This window comes from Microcaecilia unicolor, chromosome 9, assembly GCF_901765095.1.
Source record: "Microcaecilia unicolor chromosome 9, aMicUni1.1, whole genome shotgun sequence".
NCBI lineage: Eukaryota > Metazoa > Chordata > Amphibia > Gymnophiona > Siphonopidae > Microcaecilia > Microcaecilia unicolor.
In genome coordinates, this window is record NC_044039.1 from 137,541,675 (window position 1) to 137,567,370 (window position 25,696).

A 25,696-nucleotide genomic window follows, 5' to 3' on the forward strand; every position below is an offset into this window, starting at 1 on the left:
GACCTTTTTGCCTTCGTGGTAGTTCTGGCCTCTATGGTACTTTACCAATTTAAAGGACCTGGCATGTAGAACTAGCATTGAAAGTCCGATCTCATTATATTCCATTGTGGAGTTAGAAGTGTAATGAAAATGATTTAATATGTCATCAAGTACAGAATATTTATTCTCCGAGGACAAGCAGGCTGCTTGTTCTCACTGATGGGTGACGTCCACGGCAGCCCCTCCAATCGGAATCTTCACTAGCAAAGTCCTTTGCTAGTCCTCGCGCGCCCGCGCGCACCGCGCATGCGCGGCCGTCTTCCCGCCCGAAACCGGCTCGAGCCGGCCAGTCTTCTTTCGTCCGCACTCGGTACGGCTGTGTTTTTGCCGTGTCGAGCCCCGGAGAGTCGACCTCGCGCGTCCGTTATTCAGATCGACGTGTTTTTTCTTCGGAAAAGGTTTAAATTCGTTCGGAAAGTGCTCCGAAAACCCCCTTGGGTTTCGTTTGCCCCTTCCCGTACTTCCAGTCTTTGCCCCGGTAAGTTTTCTTTCGTCGTCGGGGTAGGCCTCTTTCGGCCTCGGTCGAGATTTTTTCTCCCTCAAAGTTTTGGTGCTCTAATTCGTCATTTCGGATTTTGACTTCGCCGGCGTGATTTTTCCGCCCATGACATCGAAGCCTTCCAGCGGCTTCAAGAAGTGCACCCAGTGCGCCCGGGTAATCTCGCTCACTGATAGGCACTCGTCGTGTCTTCAGTGTCTGGGGGCCGAGCACCGTCCTCAGAACTGTAGTCTGTGTTCCCTGTTACAAAGGCGGACTCAGGTAGCGAGATTGGCCCAGTGGAACGTTTTGTTCTCGGGCTCTTCGTCGGCATCGACACCAAGGTCATCGAGTGCATCGACGTCGTCAGCGTCCAGACCTTCATCCTCGGCCGCCAGTGCATCGAGTGCATCGAGGCATCGGCCCTCTGCATCGGCGCCGAGACATCGGATAGCTACATCGACGTCGGTGGTACCGGGACCTCGTCTGCTGATGTCGTCGGACGGTGGTGCATCGTCAGGAGTGCAGGTGAGGGCTGTCCATTCCCCTGCTGGTGGCGGTGAGCCTTCGGGTGGGTCTCCCCCTACCCTGAGGGCTCCTGCGGTACAGCCACCCCGAGATCGACCTCCTTCGACCTCGGCCCCGAGGAAGCGACGGCTGGATTCTACGTCCTCCTCGTCGGTGCCGGGGAGCTCCGGTGACATGCTTCGGAAGAAGTCGAAGAAGCATCGACACCAGTCTCCTCCCCGCGTCGGCACCGAGAGCTGTGGGTCGCCGAGGGAGTCGGCACCCAGCAGGCATCGGCACCGAGAGGACCGCTCACCCTCTGTTCAGGAGGTGTCGATGCGCTCCACTCTGGACAGCCCGGAACAGCCTCCACGCCCGGAACAGGTTCTGACGTCGACGCCTGCATCGACCTCCATGCCTTTCTCTGCAGCCGTTCTGAACGAGAGCCTCCGGGCCGTTCTCCCAGAGATTCTGGGAGAGCTGTTGCGCCCTACCCCTCCGGTACCGACGGTGCTTGCGCCTCCGGTACCGTCGAGCGTGGCGCCAGCTGGCCCATCGCCCGGGGTGAGGTCCCCGACGTCGGTACCGCGTGCGGTGCCGGCTGCGGCCACCTCCCAGGAAGGCTCCCCGACTACGTCGGCGGAGGGAGCTTCGCCAATGCGGGCGAGGGAGTCTACCTCTCGACGCCCCCATCGTGGACGTGGCTCCACTGAGTCGAGCCGGGCGAGGTTGCAGACACAGGTTCGTGAACTTGTGTCTGACACCGAAGGTGAGGCCTCGCGGGAAGAAGAGGAAGACCCCAGATATTTCTCTGACGAGGAGTCTGAGGGTCTTCCTTCTGATCCCACTCCCTCCCCTGAAAGACAGCTTTCTCCTCCCGAGAGTCTGTCTTTTGCTTCCTTTGTCCGGGAGATGTCTACGGCCATCCCCTTCCCGGTGGTTGTGGAGGACGAGCCCAGGGCTGAAATGTTTGAGCTCCTGGACTATCCTTCTCCACCTAAGGAAGCGTCCACTGTTCCCTTGCACCATGTCCTGAAAAAGACATTGCTTGCGAACTGGACCAAGCCATTAAGTAATCCCCACATCCCCAAGAAGATCGAGTCCCAGTACCGGATCCATGGGGACCCAGAGCTGATGCGCACCCAGTTGCCTCACGACTCTGGAGTTGTGGATCTGGCCCTAAAGAAGGCTAAGAGTTCTAGGGAGCATGCTTCGGCGCCCCCGGGCAAAGACTCTAGAACCTTAGACTCCTTTGGGAGGAAGGCCTACCATTCCTCTATGCTCGTGGCCAAAATCCAGTCTTACCAGCTCTACACGAGCATACACATGCGGAACAATGTGCGGCAGTTGGCGGGCTTGGTTGATGCGCTCCCCCCTGAGCAAGCCAAGCCTTTTCAGGAGGTGGTCAGGCAGCTGAAGGCATGCAGAAAATTCCTGGCCAGAGGGGTGTATGACACCTTTGATGTTGCGTCCAGGGCCGCTGCTCAAGGTGTGGTGATGCGCAGGCTCTCATGGCTGCGTGCCTCCGACCTGGAGAATAGACTCCAGCAGCGGATTGCGGACTCGCCTTGCCGTGCGGACAATATTTTTGGAGAGAAGGTCGAACAGGTGGTAGAGCATCTCCACCAGCGGGATACCGCATTCGACAAGTTCTCCCGCCGGCAGCCTTCAGCATCTACCTCTACAGGTAGAAGATTTTTTTGGGGAAGGAGGACTGTTCCCTACTCTTCTGGCAAGCGTAGGTACAATCCTCCTTCTCGACAGCCTGCGGCCCAGGCTAAGCCCCAGCGCGCTCGCTCTCGTCAGCAGCGTGCGCCTCAGCAAGGCCCCGCGGCTCCCCAGCAAAAGCAAGGGGCGAGCTTTTGACTGGCTCCAGCAGAGCATAGCCGACATCCAAGTGTCAGTGCCGGGCGACCTGCCGGTCGGGGGGAGGTTGAAAGCTTTTCACCAAAGGTGGCCTCTCATAACCTCCAATCAGTGGGTTCTCCAAATAGTCCGGCAAGGATACACCCTCAATTTGGCCTCAAAACCTCCAAATTGTCCACCGGGAGCTCAGTCTTACAGCTTCCAGCACAAGCAGGTACTTGCAGAGGAACTCTCCGCCCTTCTCAGCGCCAATGCGGTCGAGCCCGTGCCATCCGGGCAAGAAGGGCTGGGATTCTATTCCAGGTACTTCCTTGTGGAAAAGAAAACGGGGGATGCGTCCCATCCTAGACCTAAGGGCCCTGAACAAATATCTGGTCAAAGAAAAGTTCAGGATGCTTTCCCTGGGCACCCTACTTCCCATGATTCAGGAAAATGATTGGCTATGCTCTCTGGACTTGAAGGATGCCTACACACACATCCCGATACTGCCAGCTCACAGACAGTATCTGCGATTTCAGCTGGGCACACGTCACTTCCAGTACTGTGTGCTACCCTTTGGGCTCGCCTCTGCGCCCAGGGTGTTCACAAAGTGCCTGGCTGTAGTAGCAGCGGCACTTCGCAGGCTGGGGGTGCACGTGTTCCCATATCTCGACGATTGGCTGGTGAAGAACACGTCCGAGGCAGGAGCCCTGCAGTCCATGCAGATGACTATTCGCCTCCTGGAGCTACTGGGGTTTGTGATAAATTACCCAAAGTCCCATCTTCTCCCAGCACAGAGACTCGAATTCATAGGAGCTCTGCTGGATTCTCGGACGGCTCACGCCTATCTCCCAGAGACGAGAGCCAACAACTTGTTGTCCCTCGTCTCGCGGGTGCGAACGTCCCAGCAGATCACAGCTCGGCAGATGTTGAGATTGCTGGGCCACATGGCCTCCACAGTTCATGTGACTCCCATGGCCCGCCTTCACATGAGATCTGCTCAATGGACCCTAGCCTCTCAGTGGTTTCAGGCTGCTGGGGATCTAGAAGACGTGATCCACCTGTCCACGAGTTTTCTCGAATCCCTGTATTGGTGGACGATTTGGTCCAATTTGACTCTGGGACGTCCTTTCCAAATTCCTCAGCCACAAAAAGTGCTGACCACGGATGCGTCTCTCCTGGGATGGGGAGCTCATGTCGATGGGCTTCACACCCAAGGAAGCTGGTCCCTCCAGGAACGCGGTCTACAGATCAATCTCCTGGAGTTGCGAGCGATCTGGAACGCTCTGAAGGCTTTCAGAGATCGGCTGTCCCACCAAATTATCCAAATTCAGACAGACAACCAGGTTGCCATGTACTATGTCAACAAGCAGGGGGGCACCGGATCTCGCCCCCTGTGTCAGGAAGCCGTCAGCATGTGGCTCTGGGCTCGCCGTCACGGCATGGGGCTCCAAGCCACTTATCTGGCAGGCGTAAACAACAGTCTGGCCGACAGACTGAGCAGGATTATGCAACCTCACGAGTGGTCGCTAAACTCCCAAGTGGTGCGCCAGATCTTCCAAGCGTGGGGCACCCCCTTGGTGGATCTCTTCGCATCTCGAGCGAACCACAAAGTCCCTCAGTTCTGTTCCAGGCTTCAGGCCCACGGCAGACTGGCATCGGATGCCTTCCTCCTAGATTGGGGGGAGGGCCTGCTGTATGCTTATCCTCCCATTCCTCTGGTGGGGAAGACTTTGTTGAAACTCAAGCAAGACCGAGGCACCATGATTCTGATTGCTCCTTTTTGGCCGCGTCAGATCTGGTTCCCTCTTCTTCTGGAGTTATCCTCTGAAGAACCGTGGAGATTGGAGTGTTTTCCGACCCTCATCACGCAGGACGAAGGGGCTCTTCTGCATCCCAGCCTCCGGTCCCTGGCTCTCACGGCCTGGATGTTGAGAGCGTAGACTTTGCCTCTTTGGGCCTGTCAGAGGGTGTCTCCCGTATCTTGCTTGCTTCCAGGAAAGATTCCACTAAGAGGAGTTACTTCTTTCTATGGAGGAGGTTTGCCGTCTGGTGTGACAGCAAGGCCCTAGCTCCTCGTTCTTGTCCTACACAGACCCTGCTTGAATACCTTCTGCACTTGTCTGAGTCTGGTCTCAAGACCAACTCTGTAAGAGTTCACCTTAGTGCAATCAGTGCATACCTTTACCATGTGGAAGGTAAGCCGATCTCAGGACAGCCTTTAGTTGTTCGCTTCATGAGAGGTTTGCTTTTGTCAAAGCCCCCTGTCAAGCCTCCTACAGTGTCAAGGGATCTCAATGTCATTCTCACCCAGCTGATGAAACCTCCTTTTGAGCCACTGAATTCCTGCCATCTGAAGTACTTGACCTGGAAGGTCATTTTCTTGGTGGCAGTTACTTCAGCTCGTAGAGTCAGTGAGCTTCAGGCCCTGGTAGCCCAGGCCCCTTACACCAAATTTCATCATAACAGAGTAGTCCTCCGCACTCACCCTAAGTTCTTGCCAAAGGTCGTGTCGGAGTTCCATCTGAACCAGTCAATTGTCTTGCCAACATTCTTTCCCCGTCCTCATTCCTGCCCTGCTGAATGTCAGCTGCACACATTGGACTGCAAGAGAGCATTGGCCTTCTATCTGGAGCGGACACAGCCCCACAGACAGTCCGCCCAATTGTTTGTTTCTTTTGATCCCAATAGGAGGGGAGTGGCTGTAGGGAAACGCACCATATCCAATTGGCTAGCAGATTGCATTTCCTTCACTTACGCCCAGGCGGGGCTGGCTCTTGAGGGTCATGTCACGGCTCATAATGTTAGAGCCATGGCTGCGTCGGTAGCCCACTTGAAGTCAGCCTCCATTGAAGAAATTTGCAAAGCTGCGACGTGGTCATCTGTCCACACATTCACATCTCATTACTGCCTGCAGCAGGATACCCGACGCGACAGTCGGTTCGGGCAGTCAGTTCTTCAGAACCTGTTTGGGCTTTAGGATCCAACTCCACCCCCCGAGGGCCCTGTTTGTTCTGTTCCAGGCTGCACTCTCAGTTAGTTGGTAAATTTTTTAGGTCAATCTCAGTTATGTCCTCGCCGTTGCGAGGCCCAATTGACCATGGTTGTTGTTTTGAGTGAGCCTGGGGGCTAGGGATACCCCATCAGTGAGAACAAGCAGCCTGCTTGTCCTCGGAGAAAGCGAATGCTACATACCTGTAGAAGGTATTCTCCGAGGACAGCAGGCTGATTGTTCTCACAAACCCGCCCGCCTCCCCTTTGGAGTTGAGTCTTCCCTTGTTTCTCTTTTGCTACATATGAGACTGGCCGGCTCGAGCCGGTTTCGGGCGGGAAGACGGCCGCGCATGCGCGGTGCGCGCGGGCGAGCGAGGACTAGCAAAGGACTTTGCTAGTGAAGATTCCGATTGGAGGGGCTGCCGTGGACGTCACCCATCAGTGAGAACAATCAGCCTGCTGTCCTCGGAGAATACCTTCTACAGGTATGTAGCATTCGCTTTATAAAACAATTTAGCGTTTTGTGCCTGTATCAATAGCAATAGATATTTTTCACTCTTTATACTGGGCAGCAGAGACTAAGATTTCTTACTTCTTTTCCAGACATTAATGGAACGTCGTATTAGACCATGGATCAATAAGAAAATCATAGAATATATCGGTGAAGAAGAAGCAACACTAGTTGATTTTGTTTGTTCAAAGGTTAGTGCAGTGATTCAAAAAGAATTGCTTTTATTAATATCCTGATTCCTTGCTTGGTTTAGTTTAATTCTGTTTTGGATAATTTTTATGTTCTCGATAATCCATCCTATCTGGATAACTTTTTTTTTTTTACTTTTCTGCTAGCATTCATTCATTGACCGCAACCTCCCACCCACAGGTCATAAGATCACTTCTATAACCAGTGACGTACCAAGGGGGGGGGGGGGTCCGCTCTGGGTGCACGCCGCTGGAGGGGTGCCGCACGCCGGTCAGCGTCATTGGTTTCCATGCTCCCTCTGCCCCGGAACAGGAAGTAGCCTGTTCTGGGGCAGAGGGAGCATGGAAACCAACGACGCTGACCGGCACGTGGCACCCCCCCCCCCCCCCCCAGCGGCGTGCACCCGGGGGGGGGGGGGGGTGTCTCTTCACCGGGGGGGAGTGCTGCACCCGGGGGGGCGCATCGGCGATCCGCCCCGGGTGTCAGCGCCCCTCGGAACGCCACTGTCTATAACACACCTGAATCCTAATAGGAGAAACAAACACCATCTGAGAAATAACAAACAGGGTATGTAGTCTGCAGCACATGGCTGTATCATCTGGTGGAGCTGTGGCTGGATAAAATATAAACAGTGCTCTTCTAGGAGCTTTCCAAAGTGGTGCACCATGTCTGAGCAGTACTTTGGCAGATGATGATTCTAATACTAATCACCTCAGTTCTTCTTTTTCTGCAGAGCCCAGTGATGCTCATTTTTCTGTAAGTGCAAAAGTAACACTTTCACATTTGAAAACCTTTTTTGCATTGGCCCATGTATGCTTTTCTCCCCTTATCTTCTTATAAATTCCCAAATAGGGATTTTTTTTTTTCACATTTAGTGACCACATATTGTATGGTTACTACCTATCCTGATATTGATGTATGAAGCAGCATTGAACAAAAATTGTAGCATGGAGCCATTTGGTTTGGCATTTGATGTCCCCAAAACAGATCCTTAGCAACTTCAAGAAGTGCAGACAGCATATCAGTATAATGTTGGAGATAAACAGGGTTTATTTTGTGCCTCGAGTCTCAATATAATATGATCTAGTTGTGCCACCTGTCAAAAGGTAATTCCCAGCGGTCTTCATGGCCATCAAGTGTTTTGAAAGGCTCTTTGGTGCATTTGAGTCTGATTCAAATGCATCAGCATTGGTGGGATTGACTTCCAAACACCCAGGGACTATGTCAGACACCTGGGATGCACCAACATCAAGGAAACATCTGCATTTGTGAATAACATCAATAGATGTTATACCTAGTGTGCCCCCCCCCCCCCCCCCCCAAAAAAAAAAAAATGTTAGAGGTGATGTATTTTAGTGTATATTGTGCAGGGCTCTGCAGCAGTCTAGCTTGTTCAAAAAAAGAGAACAAGCTGGACTGCTGCAGAGCCCTGCCCAATACATCACCTCTCTAACCGAAGCTACTCAGTCAAGCATTAAAAAGCATCATTTTCATCTTTCTCACTCGCTTCAGGAAATCCATCTTAGTGGTGTAGCCAGGCTTAACATGGGAAGTGTGTGAGTAGTGCTTGGCGTACTCATAGCTAAAGCCTTAGAGTGACCTTGATGGTAGAATTCTCACTAAACCCTCTGCCCAACAGCTGTTCTGCATGTACATAAACCCCACACACTCTTACGGAAGCTTTGGAAACATTGACATTTTTAAATATAGTCACAGGATCCCATAAATTAAACTTTGCCATTATAGTAGTCTTGAGTCTGGTCAACATCTCTGTGTCGGGGGTGCTTGCGCCTTCCATACCGTCTGCTACAGCGGCATCTGGCCCTTCGCTTGTACCGCTTGCCACCCAAGTCAACATCTCAACACACATCACAGTGTGTTGCAAAATAATTACTACAATGGTGCATATCCTTTAACTTGCTTTATAACAAATATAAAACAGGTAAATACTTTTGAAGTAGTAGTTTAAAGATGTAGCCTAAGAAATCCTAATATAAAAAATACAGCCCCTAACACTGCACACTAGACTATCAAGCTGTTAATTTAAACATATTTTTGCATCTACAGAAACCCTTTATGGGCTTTTGAATGCAAAGCAGAAAAAGGGCATTCTCTGAGGATAAGCAGGCTGCTTATTCTCACATATGGGTTGACGTCTGCGTTGGCCCGGGAACCGGCATTTTGCCACAGCAAAAAAAAAAAAAAATTTTGTTGGAGTCTTTTAGCGCGCATGTGCGGACTGACTTCTCGCTGCGCGAGCGCGTACCTCAAGTTTTCTTTTTTCTGTGACAAGGTGCAGCAGGTTTGATTCTGTGCTCATTTGGCCCAAGAAAGAGTCTCTTAGTTTTTTCTCAATATTTTTCGAGTTTACGCGTTGGTTTTCCTTTTTGTTTAAAAAAAAAAAAGTTTTAGGATTTCCTTTTTCAACTTTTAGTCTTTTTATCCAAAGTTAAAGTTTTCTTTTTCGACGTGGCTGGTTTTAGGCCACATGGTCAGGTTTCTCCCCTTTTTTTTTTGCCCCTTTTATTTTGGCACAATCGAGTCCTTTAATTTTGCCAAGGCCGTTTTTCCTTTCATGTCATCGAGGACATCCAGCGGCTTCAAACGTTATACTCGGTGCAACCGGACCATCTCGGGTACCGATACCCATTCCTGATGTATCCAGTGCCTTGGGCCCGACCACAGCCCAGCTGCTTGTAATCTGTGTCTTCGTATGAAGAAACGGACCCAAGTAGCTCGAGAGGCCCAACGAGAGAAACTTTTTGGGGCTTGGTCCGGTCCTTCGACATCGGTGGCAACATCAAGGGAAGCATTGACATCAGGAGCAGAGGTAATGGCTGCTGAGAGACCAAGTCGTTCTGGGAGCAGTGAGGCATCAAGTGGGGTATCCACCTGCCTCGAGGCCTCCTGCTATGCAGGTCCCCCGGGACCAACCATCGTCGGACCCAACCCCAAGGAGACGTGAGGATTTCACGTTGTCCTCGTCAGTACCGAAGAGTCTCTATAATGGGCATCAAGCGAAGGCAAAGAAGCACAGTCATTGATCTCCTTTGACACACGGTGCCGGGAGCTCCAGGGCGTCGAGGGATTCTGCACCCGAGAAGCGTCTGCGCCGAGAGGATTGCTCCCCCTCTATACAGGAGGTGCCAATGCGCCGGTCTCTTAGCAGCCCAGTACCTGCACCTGTGCCTCAGCAGATTCTGCCACCGGGTGTTCCACCAACCCTGCAGCCTTCTCCGATGGCGTCTCTCGACGAGCGCATCTGGGCCCTGCTTCCAGAGCTTCTGGAAGGACTGCTGCGCCAGTCTGCTTCGGTGTCGGGGGTGCTTACGCCTTCCATACCGTCTGCTACAGCAGCATCTGGCCCTTCACCTGCAGTGAGGTCCCCGTCCTCTGTGCCGCTTGCCACCCAGGTCGACACCCTTCGACGTCGATGGAGAAAGCTTTGCCGCAGTCCATGCGGGCGTCGCCCTCTCGACATCGCCATCGAGCGCGTCGATCCTCAGCGTCGAGGCAGACTGATTCTCAGAGTTCCCTAAGAGAGGCATTATCCGATACTGAAGAGGAGCATTTGTGAGAGTTAGAGGGAGATCCCAGATACTTTTCTTCCAATTAGTCATATGGGATTCCCTCTGAACTTTCCCCTCCACCTGAAAGGAGACTGTCTCATCCTGAGAGTCTTTCCTTTACATCTTTTGTCCGGGAAATGGCTACGGCTATTCCATTCCCTATGGAGGTTCAGGATGAGCCCAGGGCTGAGATGCTCGAGGTCCTGGACTATCCTTCTCCACCTAAGGAGGCTGTGATGGCTCCTCTACATAAGGTACTGAAGGAAGTCCTTATGCGGAACTGGTCGTTCCCTCTGTCTGGCCCTGTGATCCCAAAGAAAGCTGATTCCCAGTATCGGATCCACAGTGAACCTGGGATGATGAGGTCTCAGTTACCCCACAATTCCATGGTGGTGGACTCCGCCCTCAAAAGAGCCAAGAGTACTAGAGACTATGCCTCGGTGCCCCCATGCAGAGAAGCTAGGACCTTGGACTCTTTTGGGAGGAAGACGTATCAGGCCGCTATGCTCACTGCCCCTATCCAGTCCTACCAGCTCTTCACAAGCGTACACTTGCGGAACTCGGTGAGGCAGCTGTGTAGCTTGATTGTTGCCCTCCCTCAGGAGCAGGCCGAGCCTTTTCCCCAGGTGGTCAGGCAGCAGAAGGCGTATTGTAAATTCCTGGCCAGGGGCGCTTACGACTCTTTTGATGTGGCATCCAGAATCGCTGCTCAAGGTATAGTGATGCGTAGACTCTCATGGCTATGTGCCTCTGACCTGGATCTTTCAGTCCAGCAGTGGATGACAGATATACCTTGCTGGGGGGGGGGGGGGGGGGGGGGGGGGGGGGAATAACCTTTTTGGTGAAAAAGTAGAGGATTTTGTTGACCAGATCAAGAAGCATAATGATGCTATGGATTCTCTCTCCTGCTGGGCGCCTTCTGCTACAACCTCCTCATCTAGGAGGTTTTTTGAGGGGAAGAGGAGTGCTCCCTATTCCTATGCTAGGCACAGGTACACTCTGGCTTCTCGACAGCCTACTCAGGCTCAGCCCCAGCGCGTTCGTTCTCATCAACAGGGTGTGCCTAAAGCACGCTGCTCCCCAGAAAAAGCAAGGGACGAGGTTTTGACTGGCTCCAGTTAAGCATAGCCGCAGTAAAATTGTTTGTACCGGATGACTTGCAGGTTAGAGTAAGGTTAATGTTTTTTCACCAAAGGTGGCCTCTCATAACCTCCGACCGGTGGGTTCTTCAAATAGTCTGGTTAGGATACACCCTCAATCTGGAATCCAATCCTCCAGATTGCCCACCGGGAGCTCATTCTTACAGCTCCCAGCACAAGCAGGTACTTGCAGAGGAACTCGCCGCCTTTCTAGAGGCCCATGCGGTCAAACCCTTTCCACCATGGGAGTTCAATTCCCACTTCAGGCACAGGCAGCTCCTTGTGACTCTGGGCAAGTCACTTAACCCTCCATTGCCCCATGTAAGCCGCATTGAGCCTGCCATGAGTAGGAAAGCGTGGGGTAAACATTAAAAAAGAAGGGCTGGGATTCTATTCCAGGTACTTCTTTGTGCAAAAGAAAACAGGGAGGATACGTCCCATCCTAGACCTAAGGACCCTGAACAAATTCCTAGTCTGAGAAAAGTTCAGGATGATTTCCCTGGGTACCCTTCTTCCTATGATTCAGGAGAACGATTGGCTATGCTCTCTGGACTTAAAGGATGCTTACACACACATCTCGATACTTCCAGCTCACAGGAAGTATCTTCGATGTCGGCTGGGAACACAGCACTTTCAGTACTGTGTACTGCCCTTTGGCCTGGCATCTGCGCCCAGAGTGTTTACAAAATATCTAGAAGTAGTCACAGCATCGCTACGCAGACTGTGAAGTGCATGTGTTCCCTTATCTCGACAATTGGCTGGTGAAGAGCACCTCGGAGGACGGTGCTCTGGAGTCCATGCGAATGATTATTCAGGTGCTAGAGCTACTGGGGTTCGTAATAAATTACTCCAAGTTCCATGCCAGCAATGAAAAACCAACCCTACTTTTTTAAGGGGTTTGAAACTTGCTCTTTCTAATGAAAATGATTAAAAAGAGTTTCCAGAAGGTATTTTTTGGTAAAAGTGGGCTAAAAATATCCTATTTTTGGCGTTTTTGCAAAAATCATCAACTTTACACTCAATTTGTGAACTAATGGAAAATATTAGAATGAAATTTATATTTAAATGTCTTTATTAGTTTCAAATTAAACAAAGATAAACCTCTTTGAATAGATATATCCATTTCAAACAACACATTGATAGAGAAGAATAATCTATACAGAAATTTTATACTGAAAATGGATTTGATAGTCCACAAATAAAATTAGTGAATTCAAGATGGATTGTAGACCAAAGGAAGTTGGCATAGCAAATAAGTGAATTAAAGAAAACAAGCAGTGGTTCCTAAATTTTTCCGGGACTCAGTGTTTGGTTTGGAGCCTGGTTCCTCTTCATATCAAGGAAGGACCGCAATTACTCAGGTTCAAAGAATATATATATTTTTTCTCCTTGAATATCAACATGCATTTACATGGGAATCGTAACTGGAACACCGCCCCAGTATTAAGAGATTCCTGTCTCATGTCCAGGAATTTTTTCCACCTCTGCTGTGTCCGTCGTGCAATGTCTGGGAATTTAGAGACCTTGCTTCCTTTAAATTCCGGGTGAATATTTTTTAAATAAAGTCTCATTAAAGATTCTTTATCTTGCAAAAAGACAAATGTTACAATTAAGGTTGCTCTAGTCTCTGTATTATCCATTGATTGCTCAAGAAAATTTGTTAAATCCAAACTTTCAGGTGGATTAGGCTGTTTAGAAGTACCCTGTTGTGGGGTAGTCTTCATTTCCAGAAAGTACGTTTTTTGAAGATGGGGTAATGATTGCACAGAGTATTTATATACTTCTTTCAAAAATTTAGCAAACATATCCTTGGGAATAACAAATGTAGACCTTGGAAAATTTAATAGTCTTAAATTCAGGTTTCTTGACTGATTTTCAAGATTCTCAAGTTTCCTGCGAGTTAGTATACCATCCCCTGAAATTAATACTTGTTGTTGAAACATTTCCCCCATTTGTCCTTCCAGGTCAGTTTGCTTTTTCAATATCCCCTCAGTCTGGGTTCTTAATGAGTTTTTCTGCGTGGAGTTATTCAAGGAGACAGTAATAAATGAGGTACAGACCTTGTGAAGAGATTCCAGGGCCGTCCAAATCGTCTCCAGCGACACCTCCTGGGGTTTAACCAGAGGTTGCATCGCCAAAACGCAAGAAGTAACTTCTTCTTGCGTTGCTGTTAACAGCGGTTCCTCTGTGGTTTCCCCCAACGATATTCCCGGCGTTCGCTGGGCTCCCTGCGCCAGCCCTAAGGTTGTATCAGGCATCGCTATTGCCTCCGGGGTGCGCCACTCCTTTGATTCCACTCTACCTTCAGAGATCGGTACAGCGCTTCCGGGTGCATGCGGCGGCGGGGTCAACGGTCCCAGCAGGCTGAGCGAAAGATCGCCCTGCTAATGGAAACGTCCGCGTTTGGAGTGGAGACCAAAAATGCAAAGACTGCTGCCCAGGTAGGGAAGGGACCTGCTTCGGGAGGGGTGGTCCCCTCGGCTTTCCCTTCCTTTTCGGCATGATTCAGCAAGAAAAGGTACGTTGTAGAAGAACTATCAGGAGCGTCTATGTTGCACGCCCTGCTTGGACGCCCACAGTCCATTCACTTAAATGGCGGAGAATGAAATTTTATATTTGAAAACCTTGTGTTAAGTTGTCGTGTGCAACGTTTCACATTTATCACACCTTTAATTCCAGAGATATAAAAAGGCAAACTTTACAATTTTTTCGTGCCGCAAATTTTTCTGACCAAGTTTGCTCCAAGTTTTCTTCATGGAAGTCGCTCGTGAAGATTTTTGTATTATTTTGTTTAATAGAGCACAAAAAGTTGTACAAGATGGCCAAGTTTTGTTTCTCTCAACAAAATATTGCCGGAGATACAGTGTTTCAAAGTTGCCGAAATCTCTGAGTCATACCATAGAAGGCTGCAGTATGGGGTCAAACAGATTACTATATCTCAACAAGTATTGGATCGGCGAACGTAAAACTTTACCAGTATTCATTGGGGACATGTACAGTGGTGGAAATAAGTATTTGATCCCTTGCTGATTTTGTAAGTTTGCCCACTGACAAAGACATGAGCAGCCCATAATTGAAGGGTAGGTTATTGGTAACAGTGAGAGATAGCACATCACAAATTAAATCCGGAAAATCACATTGTGGAAAGTATATGAATTTATTTGCATTCTGCAGAGGGAAATAAGTATTTAATCCCTCTGGCAAACAAGACCTAATACTTGGTGGCAAAACCCTTGTTGGCAAGCACAGCGGTCAGACGTCTTCTGTAGTTGATGATGAGGTTTGCACACATGTCAGGAGGAATTTTGGTCCACTCCTCTTTGCAGATCATCTCTAAATCATTAAGAGTTCTGGGCTGTCGCTTGGCAACTCGCAGCTTCAGCTCCCTCCATAAGTTTTCAATGGGATTAAGGTCTGGTGACTGGCTAGGCCACTCCATGACCCTAATGTGCTTCTTCCTGAGCCACTCCTTTGTTGCCTTGGCTGTATGTTTTGGGTCATTGTCGTGCTGGAAGACCCAGCCACGACCCATTTTTAAGGCCCTGGCGGAGGGAAGGAGGTTGTCACTCAGAATTGTACGGTACATGGCCCCATCCATTCTCCCATTGATGCGGTGAAGTAGTCCTGTGCCCTTAGCAGAGAAACACCCCCAAAACATAACATTTCCACCTCCATGCTTGACAGTGGGGACGGTGTTCTTTGGGTCATAGGCAGCATTTCTCTTCCTCCAAACACGGCGAGTTGAGTTCATGCCAAAGAGCTCAATTTTTGTCTCATCTGACCACAGCACCTTCTCCCAATCACTCTCGGCATCATCCAGGTGTTCACTGGCAAACTTCAGACGGGCCGTCACATGTGCCTTCCGGAGCAGGGGGACCTTGCGGGCACTGCAGGATTGCAATCCGTTATGTCGTAATGTGTTACCAATGGTTTTCGTGGTGACAGTGGTCCCAGCTGCCTTGAGATCATTGACAAGTTCCCCCCTTGTAGTTGTAGGCTGATTTCTAACCTTCCTCATGATCAAGGATACCCCACGAGGTGAGATTTTGCGTGGAGCCCCAGATCTTTGTCGATTGACAGTCATTTTGTACTTCTTCCATTTTCTTACTATGGCACCAACAGTTGTCTCCTTCTCGCCCAGCGTCTTACTGATGGTTTTGTAGCCCATTCCAGCCTTGTGCAGGTGTATGATCTTGTCCCTGACATCCTTAGACAGCTCCTTGCTCTTGGCCATTTTGTAGAGGTTAGAGTCTGACTGATTCACTGAGTCTGTGGACAGGTGTCTTTCATACAGGTGACCATTGCCGACAGCTGTCTGTCATGCAGGTAACGAGTTGATTTGGAGCATCTACCTGGTCTGTAGGGGCCAGATCTCTTACTGGTTGGTGGGGGATCAAATACTTATTTCCCTCTGCAGAATGCAAATAAATTCATATACTTTCCACAATGTTATTTTCCGGATTTAATTTGTGATGTGCTATCTCTCACTGTTACCAATAACCTACCCTTCAATTATGGGCTGCTCATGTCTTTGTCAGTGGGCAAACTTACAAAATCAGCAAGGGATCAAATACTTATTTCCACCACTGTATGAATGTTCACAGAAAATTTCATCGAAATCCGTGATGGTCAAGCAGGGCACTTCTCTGAAATCAGACCACTTGACATGGAATGACCCAGATGTGAAGCGTCTATTCATACTTTCCAAAAATACTAGGACTAGGGGGCATGCAATGAAGCTACAATGTAGTAAATTTAAAACTAATTGGAGAAAATGTTTCTTCACTCAATGTGTAATTAAACTCTGGAATTCGTTGCCAGAGAATGTGGTAAAGGCGGTTAGCTTAGTGGAGTTTAAAAAAGGTTTGGATGGCTTCCTAAAGGAAAAGTCTATAGACCGTTATTAAATGGACTTGGGGAAAATCCACTATTTCTGGGATAACCAGTATAAAATGTTTTGTACATTTGTGACCTGGATTGGCCACTGTTGGAAACAGGATGCTGGGCTCGATGGACCTTTGGGCTTTCCCAGTATGGCAATACTTATGTACTTATGATTAGGCAGAGAATTCCATATTTTCGTACCTTGATAGGTAATGCCTGCATTATGATTAGAGTTATAATGAAGCTTCTTACAACTTGGGTAATGAAGGATGAGAGAGTCCCCTAGATGTAGGAAAAGCGTTTTATAAAGGTAGTTTTAGCAGGTTTTGCATTTAGCAAGGTAATAAACCATACAAAATTTTATAAACAAAGTTTATTCTGAGAATTTATTGGAAGCCAATGTAATTTAGCCAGCAGAGGAGTTGCCTTGGTATAATGAGGAAAACTGCAAACAAGATGGGCAGCGGTGTTCTACGCTGATTGAAGTTTCTTCACTAAAGACTGTTTCCCTTCCTCCCTTCCCCACCCCCACCTCCTAATGTCATCCGCATTTTACTCTGTTCCCCTTCTTCCTCCCACCAAGTCCCATCGTTTTCTTTTTCCTCTCTTCCCCCAAATCCTATCCATCTTTTACTCTGTTCCCCTTCTCCCCAGTCCCATCCATCTTTTACTGTGTTCCCCTTCTCCCCAGTCCCATCCACCTTATGCTCTTTCCAGGGTCTCCTGGTTTGATTTTTCTGTTCATTTTCCTCACCCCAGCCATCCTATTATTCCTCATGTTTTTTTTTTTTTTTTGCTAACTCTCCTCTCTTCCAACACCTTCTCTTTCCTCCCTTCTGTACAGCATTCTCTCTCTATTTTCACTACTCTGACTAGTATCTTCTCTTTCCTTAGTGCATGCAGCAGATAATCCAGTAACTGGTGGGTTGCGTCCATCTGCCCATAGGTGGAGATAGAGATAACTTAAACTAGACGACCAGCCCCTTCAGTAGCCAATATATCTCTTATCTCCAGCAGGTGGTGGACGATTTCTCATCAGCTCCTGGATTTTTTCTGGGATATTCTCCTGGGCTGTTGAGAGTTGAGGGTCTTTTGGCCTTTGTTGGTTCTCTTTGGAATCATGCTGGGTCCCTCCTTCACCCCGTCTTACCCTATTTCTCAGCCTTGGGTCCTGTGTGTCTTTGCCTTCCTCACCAATCTTAGAAAAAAAATAATAAGCACAGACGAACAGCTCTGACAGAACTGGAGCGGTGTTTCCCTCTTCTTCTGCAGAGCCTGTGTGGCTGCAGGACTGCGCTGGGTGGTGCTGCTGCTGGCCAAAGCCACGTGTCTTGTGAGTACTTAATTTTTTTCTCTCCTCTCTCTTGCTTGTGGAGGTTCGTGCCGGGCGCGTGGACGGCTGAAACTGTAAAGCAGTGTTCCCTTAGGCAAAAGGTGATCAGCTGACAGCATCTGTTTAGCGGGCTCTGAGCCCATTACAGAGGATAGTGCAACTTCAGGGTACTTGGGTTCCTGCCCTGAGTCCTCTGGCGCGCGCATGCGCCATTTTGCCTGCAGGCGTTATGTTTTCTGCCAATCAGCTGAAGGCAATGTCAAGACAGTGCAGTTCTGCTACTTTGACCTCCTGTTCGTCTGGGGCTCCTCCCTCACTCCTGCATCTGGCCCTTCTAGTGGAGCTTTGGGGGGGGGGGGGGGGAGTGGGGGGAAGGGTTTTCTCCTGAATTTATCCATCTACTTCATCAGGCCTACTTATTAAAGTGGACCCTCCCTCAATCGCAGCTCCTGGCTAATTCCTCCTCCTTAGGGTTCTCTCAGGATTTGGGATCTCAGAAGCCTCTCGAGCTCCCTGCCCAGAAGAGGAGAAGGGTGGATGCGGAATCTGAGGCAAGGTCGGTGGCCCTTTCTGCTCACCCGCCTTTCCTTGCCGTCCTTTCAGGGGATTCTCTCCGCCCTTCACGTCTGGACGAATTGGAGGAGGGCAAATTGTTTCAGGAGGATGATCCCTCTGCTGTTCGTCTTTTCCATAAGGATGAATTGCCTTCCCTGATCTCCTACACCTTGACAACCTTGAATATTGCTGACCGTGAGGCGGCTACAGCTACCGTGGTCAATCCTAAAATGACCAGCGCCAGGAAGCCTTCGAAGGCTTTCCATGTGCATGAGGCTATTCAGGAGCTCATTTCAGCTCAGTGGTCAGACCCTCTTGGAGGTCTTTGGGGTGCGAACTGCCTGCGGCTGCTTTTCCTCTCGGCATGCTCAGTTTCAAAACCAAGCATGCGCGCCTGAGAGGAAAAGCAGCTGCTCAGCAAGCAACTTGCAGAAGAGCAGATCTGGAGGAAGCTGCAGGTCCTCCCCAGCCTCCAAGGGGGGCCCAGCACCGGAATTTTCTCTGTTCTCCTGTCGGGATGCGATCACTCGGTCCTGTCAAGAGCAGAAGAGAGAGCGAGAGACCGTGGCGATGGGCCCCTCTTGGAGACCCCCCCCCCCCCCCGTGGCCCTGGTGGGGACTTCTAATCATTTGAGGGCTATGCATGGCAGTGTACCTGCAGATCTATTGTATGTGTATTTATTTATTGTATCTTGAAAACCAGACTGGTGTACGGCCATCCTCATCCAGATGTTTTCCATCTCGCATACAAGAGATGCACATTTCCAAAACCAACATATTCCATTTACTAGAAACTAGGGCTACTCGTTAATCGTGGTTAACACTGTGATTAACACGTTAATTATTAATTGTGAATTAAAAATTTGATTGTGATTTAATAATCTACCTCCCCCGCCCGCATGGACTTCCAGCGGCTCTCTCTTCCCTCGCCCTCCCACCCAGTTTACCTTTAGGTTTGAGTAAGTCTCCAGCCCTGCAGCTGTGGCAGCCGTACTGAAAAGTGACTTGCACTGGGACTTCCTCTGACTCATCCCACCCCCTTCTGATGCAGCTTCTTGTTTGGGTCAGAGGGAAGGCCAGGTGCAAGCTACAGGCAACTTTTAAAGTACGACTGCAGGGCCAAGGACTTGATTCTAAAGGTAAACTGGGTGAGGAGGGGAGAGAGCGCCTCCAGGAGGAGGTAGGGAGAGATCATAACACAACTCTCCCGCTATACGATTCCCTATTGTGGCAGTGCCACACGAACTTTACCTACCATAACATCACTTTGTATTTGTTCATACTGGTGTCAGCAAACGCCTCTCCGGTATTATGTAAGCCACATTGAGCCTGCAAATAGGTGGGAAAATGTGGGATACAAATGTAACAAATCATCGGGCGGGTGGCAGGGGAGAATTAAGAGAGAACCGCGGGCAGGGCTAAAAGAGGAGGGAAAGTTGCTGGACTGTGTATGGAGGGGAGGTTAAATAGAGAAGCCAAATTGAGGAAGGGGAGGAGAAGAGTGAGGTTGGGCTCAGAGAGGGACCGAGAGCTAATAGACCTGGGGTAGACAGGGTGGAGGGAAGGAACAAAAAGGGAGAGGTGTTGGATAGGGGTGGGGCGGGGAAGAGAGAGAGAGATAGTGGACCTTGGGGGTACAGGAGAGGAAGGGAAGAGAGTTGGACCTGAAGGTGAGAGAGAGGAAGATGTTGGGCCTCTAATCAGTGGCATAATCAAGCCACTGGGGGGGGGGGGGGGCAGGGGCCTTGGAGATCTGGGCCACCTCCTTTGGGGTCAGGCCCCCTCCAAAGCTGCAGTGCCTGTTTAATGACTGGTGGGGTAGCTCAAGCCCTGCCAGCTGAAGAAATCTGCTCCTGAGTCACTCCCTTCCTCTTCGTACTGCCTGAGGAGCATGGAGGTCTGCAAGGTGCCTCAACCACCAACACTTGCACTCCCCAAGAATGCTTAGTTATGTGCATGACCTGAGCATGTTCCAGGAGTGCCAGCATTGGTGGCTAAAGGCACCCCGCTTACTTCCTCACTCCTGAGGCATCACAAGGGACTTTGGCAGTGGATGTTTCAACTGGCAGGGCTTTGCCATCCCCACCAGCAAAGGTATGATATGTAATGGTGGGAAAGAGGAAATGCATGCCTCCCCCAATCCAATCAAAATACAGCCCTACTAAAAACTGAAAAGAAAAAGTTTTTCTGTACCCGTCTGGACATTTTATTTTTCTGAATGGGTTGGTCTTCCAAAACCAGTCCTGGGAATATGCATAAAATAAACTTGCACATTTCCTTTTAATCATTCTAGACCAGTCCAGACTGGCAGTTATGTAGAGGCAGAGAATCTGAACTGTTTTCAGTGACATCACCAGTATAGGGAGTGGTGCAGCCTGGAACCTTTCCGTATCTCTGCCTCCAGGAGATATGTAGATTGGACTCCTGCAGCAGATTTTTTTCAAAGTAGGCCTGTCTTCCCAGGGTGCAGTCAACAGATTTGCCCTCAGCTCTTAAGGTAGAGCCTTGGCCAGGGTTTTGCTCCCAAGATCGGTCCATGGACCTTTCTCTGGTATGAGTGGGCAAGAGTCCAACCTTCTGAAGCACTGAGCTTTAGCCTTTGACCTTCAGCTTCAGACTAGCCTTCAGTGGTCCCACAGCAATTTCACAGACAGCCTCTGCACTGCCCCCAGGTGAATTGTGGGATTTATAATGGCCCTCTCCTTCTTTTGCCGATAGTTATCCTATTTTGGTGAGAACTGCAGCTAATGCCACCAGACTGCTAAAATCCTGCACAGCCTGAGTGGCTTCAGAGGCCTGTGATGTTTTTGGATTCTGCATTCCCTTCTCTCCCCTTGGCAAAGGAAGGCCCAGGAGGCCCAGTATAGGCCTATCACTGATTGTGTCAGGAGGACACATATACAGTTGTACAGCTGTATCCATGGCCAAACCAGAGGGCAGCGTGGCCCTGGAACCCAGGGCTCTTCCAGGTGCTTAAATGGGCCAGATTGCCCAGTGAAGTCTCAAACACTGCAAGAGCCCTAATCCCACCACTGTCCTTGGTATTTGATGTCTGGAGAGAGGGCAACTTAAGAGACGCTTCCTCCCCCTTCCAACATTCATAATTTGCTTTTCCTGTTACCTGTGCTCTTTTTTTTTTTTTTTCCACACAGTTTAAACAATGGGATTCAGACTCCTAATTGTAGCAGGGCTGATGAGGGGGGCAAAATTCCCCAGGCCTGGGCTTCCAAGGGGGGCCTAGCGCCAGGGTCTGTTTTTCTCTCTCTCCCTCCTGACGGGATTTGAGTGATCGTGTCCCAGCAGGAGAGAGAAAACTCTGGCGCCAGGCCTTTCTTGGAGGCTGGGGAGGACCCAGAGGAGCAGACACAGCAGGACTTCCAGTTTGGCTGGCAGGGGTCTTTCCCCCCCCCCCCCCCCCCCCCCCCAAAAGGCCCTGCCAGCAGAAGAGATCTTCCTCCAGCGCTGCTCTTCATTCTGCTGCATTTCCTGCCAAGGGGCTGTCCTCCCCCTCGGGCATGAGTGACATGAGAGAAAAAGCAGCCGCAGGGGCAGGCAATGCGGGAGAGGAAAGAGCAGTGCTGGAGGAAGACTCTGCTGGCGGAGCCTTGAGATCCCCGCTAGCCAAGGTATTTGCAGTTCCTGCGGGCAGCAGCAGTGGTGATCGGAGGAGAGGGAGGCCTGGTTCAGTCTCTTGGTGGCCCTGAATTGTAGTTTGATCATTGGGGTGTGGGGAAGGTAGCAAGAGGTGTAAACTAGGAGTTCTAGGCTTCTGGCTCTACTCTCTTGATGTCCACTCTGTCAGACTGTGGAGGAGAGAGGTTGGGGTGACTAACTGAATTAGCAAGGGTGGTGCAAGCTATTTGGGAAGGGAGAATACTCGCACTGTGCCTCCCTCTCTCTCTTAGTTATCCCTCTGAGCCTGTTTGATGATAAGCGGCTTGCTAATGATGCTGTCTACTAAATTTACATTTGTAATCTGGATTTGCTAACTCACCTTTTCCAAATCTGAGATCAAGGTGAGATAATATCAGGTACATGGGTTATTTCTTTGCCAAAGTAGGCTTACAATCTAACTTGTACCTGAGAAAGTGGAGAGAGAAACAGGATTTAGGCTCTGGTTTCCTTTGGTTCTTACCTTAATAATGATGACAGCAAAGAGAGAATGTAGGACTTGTGGATAAAAAATACATTTAAATTGAAAAAAAAAAAAAGGAGTTGGTCTATGGCCCAGGTTATGTTGCTGTGGTTTGGGGATCCTGGTTCAGATGTTGGGCCTGAATTTGATGTGGAGATTATATTCTTAGTCTAAACACAATAATAAATTCTTACAAGCAAGCTGCCTATATGAACAATCTATCGGTGCCTGCACTCTTGTATCCCGTTAAATGTAATAGTTTTAAAAAAAACATTTTTTTATGGTTTTCTAATGTCCATGTTTGAAATTTATTGCACCTGTTTTCTTTCAAAAGTAACAATACAGTCTTCTCTTTTAGGTTATGGCTCATAGCTCACCACAAAGCATATTAGATGATGTTGCCATGGTAAGTTGTTTTTTGGTGATAAATTAATGTTGAGAGAGTGCCTTTAATCTTCAAAAGTCAGGATTTTAAATTGCCCTAGAACAGGCCTTGACAAAACCTAGGTGCAATGTCTCCAAGGCAACCAAGAATTGATGAATGATGTCTGCAGCCTGCAGGCCAGTGGTGGGGAAGAGACAGTGACTTCGGTGGAGGAGTAGCCTAATGGTTAGCACAGTGGCTGAGAACCTGGAGAACTGGGTTCGATTCCCACTGTGGCTCCTTGTGATCCTGGGCAAATTACCTTACCCTCCATTGCCCCAGGTACACAAACTTATATTGTGAGTCCACTAGAGACAGAGACAGTACCTACATATAATAAATGGAAACCGCCTTGGTTGTACCACAGAAAGGCTGTATATCAAATCTGTGATCGCTTATCCTAACAGCTTATGCAGCAGAAGAGAAGGGAACATTAGTGGATTTGCAGAGGCAGAAGAAGAAGATTGTCAGCAGGCCCATGTAGGCCACAGAAAGGGAAATGGGACTTGATATACCACCTTTCTGAGGTTTTTGCAACTACATTCAAAGCAGTTTACATATATTCAGGTACTTATTTTGTACCAGGGGCAATGGAGGGTTAAGTGACTTGCCCAGAGTCACAAGGAGCTGCAGTGGGAGTTCCCCAGGATCAAAGTCCACTGCACTAACTACTAGGCGGAGCAGGAGGGATGAGATGGTGATTTTGAGAATAATGCCAGCCAAAGAGGTGCTACAGTCGGCAGGTCATAGACCTATTAAGGTGGAATGCAGGATGTGGTTGAGAGAATGTTGGTGGGGATAAGGTCATGGAGAGCAAGGTATAAGAACAAAATTAATAGAGTAAGGGTACCAGCAGAGTTGGAGGGGATACCCAATACGGACATAGTTGCCTCTTTCTCTTGGTTCTTCAATTTCAGTGGAAAAGGGGAAGTGGAGAAAACCTTAGCCACTTCCTCCTAGGTTGTACGAACATTTGTCAAGGCATGTTCTAGAAGTATTGGTCTGAGGTATACAAATATAAAATTGTGCTGAGTGATGCCACAAAGTGATCAGGGTACAAGTTGCTATTATAAACAGCAGCAAAAAAACCTAGATTTAATTTTCTTTCAAGTATCCAGTTATGGTCATGAAATAAAATCAGTAATGATGTTCATGCAGTCCTACTTTCAGCACATATGGTTTGAGAAACATGTATGTCTCGTGCTTATCTACAAAACATGGATCTGAGGAGCAATTTATAGTTTTTTTTGTTTGTTTTTGTTAAATTTGTACCCCACGCTTTCCCACTCATGGCAGGCTCAATGCGGCTTACTTGGGGCAATGGAGGGTTAAGTGACTTGCCCAGAGTCACAAGGAGCTGCCTGTGCCTGAAGTGGGAATCGAACTCGGTTCCCCAGGACCAAAGTCCACCACCCTAACCAGATTTGTAATTTTATCGTAAACCAGCAGGATTGATTCAGTAACACAACGGGTAATATCCTCCTGGAGCTCAAACTAGTGTAAAGTTCTGAGCATGCATGCATTTATCTCTCTCTGTTTTGTTTTTATTTCTATTCCAAATGGATGTGAAACAAAGCTCTTCCATAATTAACAGGCTTTTTCTCTAAGGACAAGCAAGACATGTCATACTCATGTGGGTGATGTCATCCACGTCACCCAGTACGGACCACTTTCCCAGCGTATATAGCTTTAAGAACACACGCCAGTGTCCCCACTTTGCATGTGTGAGTGCTTTCCTGGCCTCCGCGAGAGCATGGGACCAGCAGTCTCTTATCTGCAGTGAGGAGAGAACGTGTTGTTCACAGTGCCTGGTACATTGCTGCATTTTGAGCTCCCTTCATTCCTTCCCTTTAGGTATTTTTGCTTAATTTTAATTTTTCTTTTGTTCAGGAACTTTTTCCTTCTCTCTCTTATAGTTTGTGTGCTTTTTCCCCATTTCTAAGTTTTATTTTTTCATGCTCACGAGGCCCACTTAGGCCTGAGCTTAGGTTAGGATTTCTTCCCCTCCTTTTTTTCTTGGTGATTTGTCTTTCTTTATTATCACCATTGAGTCATTTGATTTGACCACGGCTGTTTTTCCTTCCAAGTCATCGAAGGTTCCCAGTTGCTTCAAGAGCTGTGCTCTGTGCAGTCGGACCATCTCTGGTACTGACACCCATTCCTGGTGTCTCCAGTGTTAGGAGCCAGAACGTACCCCTTCTAGGTGTCGTCTTTGTGTATGCAGAAAAGAACACAGTTGTCCAGAGTGGCTTAGAGAGAGAGAAAATATTTGGAGCCCGGTCTGAAGCACTGGTATCAGGTGCATTGGTCCCTAGACCTTTGTCTGACACTGGGAGTGGGTGTGCATCAAGCAGGTCTCCACCTACCTCTGCGCTGTGCAGGGCCCCTGGGGCCGGTCAGCTTTGGACCCAACATCAAAAAAAGTGTGGGGATTCGATATCATCCTCGGCACCGAGGAGTGTCGATGCTTAGCATTGGTTGAAGGTTGAGAAGCACAAGCATCGATCCCCCTTAACATATGGTGCCAGGAGCACCAAGGCACTAATGGATCTAGTCCCTGAAAAGCGTTGGCACCAAGGTGAGTGCTCTCCCTCCATCAAGGTGCGCAGTATGACTGATTTGGCGGATTCTCTCCCACCAGAGCAGGCCAGATCTCTCTGCCAGCAGGCCAAGCAACAGAAGGTGTGTCGTAACTTTTTGGCCAGGGGAACTTACAATACTTTTGATGTGGCATCCAGGATGTTAGCTTAGAATATAGCAATGCACAGACTCTCATGGCTGCGTGTCTCTGACTTGGACCCAGTGGTCCAGCAGAGATTGGCAGATGCTATATGCCAGGGGATAATCTTTTGGAGAGAAGATGGAGGAGGTCACTGACCTCATCAAAAAAACATACTGATACCATTGATATTGTCTCTTGCCAGATGCCTTCTGCACTTATCCAGGAGTTTTTCAGGCAGGTCGAAGAGAGGTCCCTACTACTCTCAAAGGCATAGGTACACTCCTTCTCGCCCTCCTCAGCAAGCTCAGACCCAACTCGCTCGTTCTTGTCTACAGTGTATGCCTAGGGCCCAGTCAAAACAGGGGACGAGTT

General features: G+C 49.1%; 1 protein-coding gene across 1 annotated transcript in view; it reads left to right on the forward strand.

Moving 5' to 3' along the window:
- The window catches only part of RBM25 (RNA binding motif protein 25), a 350,786-nt gene that overhangs the window by 299,488 nt on the left and 25,602 nt on the right, over nucleotides 1-25,696 (forward strand). The window contains exons 16-17 of the mRNA XM_030214739.1: nucleotides 6,467-6,565; nucleotides 22,537-22,584. Of these exons, the coding sequence (XP_030070599.1) occupies nucleotides 6,467-6,565; nucleotides 22,537-22,584 (147 nt within the window). The remainder of the gene's footprint in view (nucleotides 1-6,466; nucleotides 6,566-22,536; nucleotides 22,585-25,696) is intronic.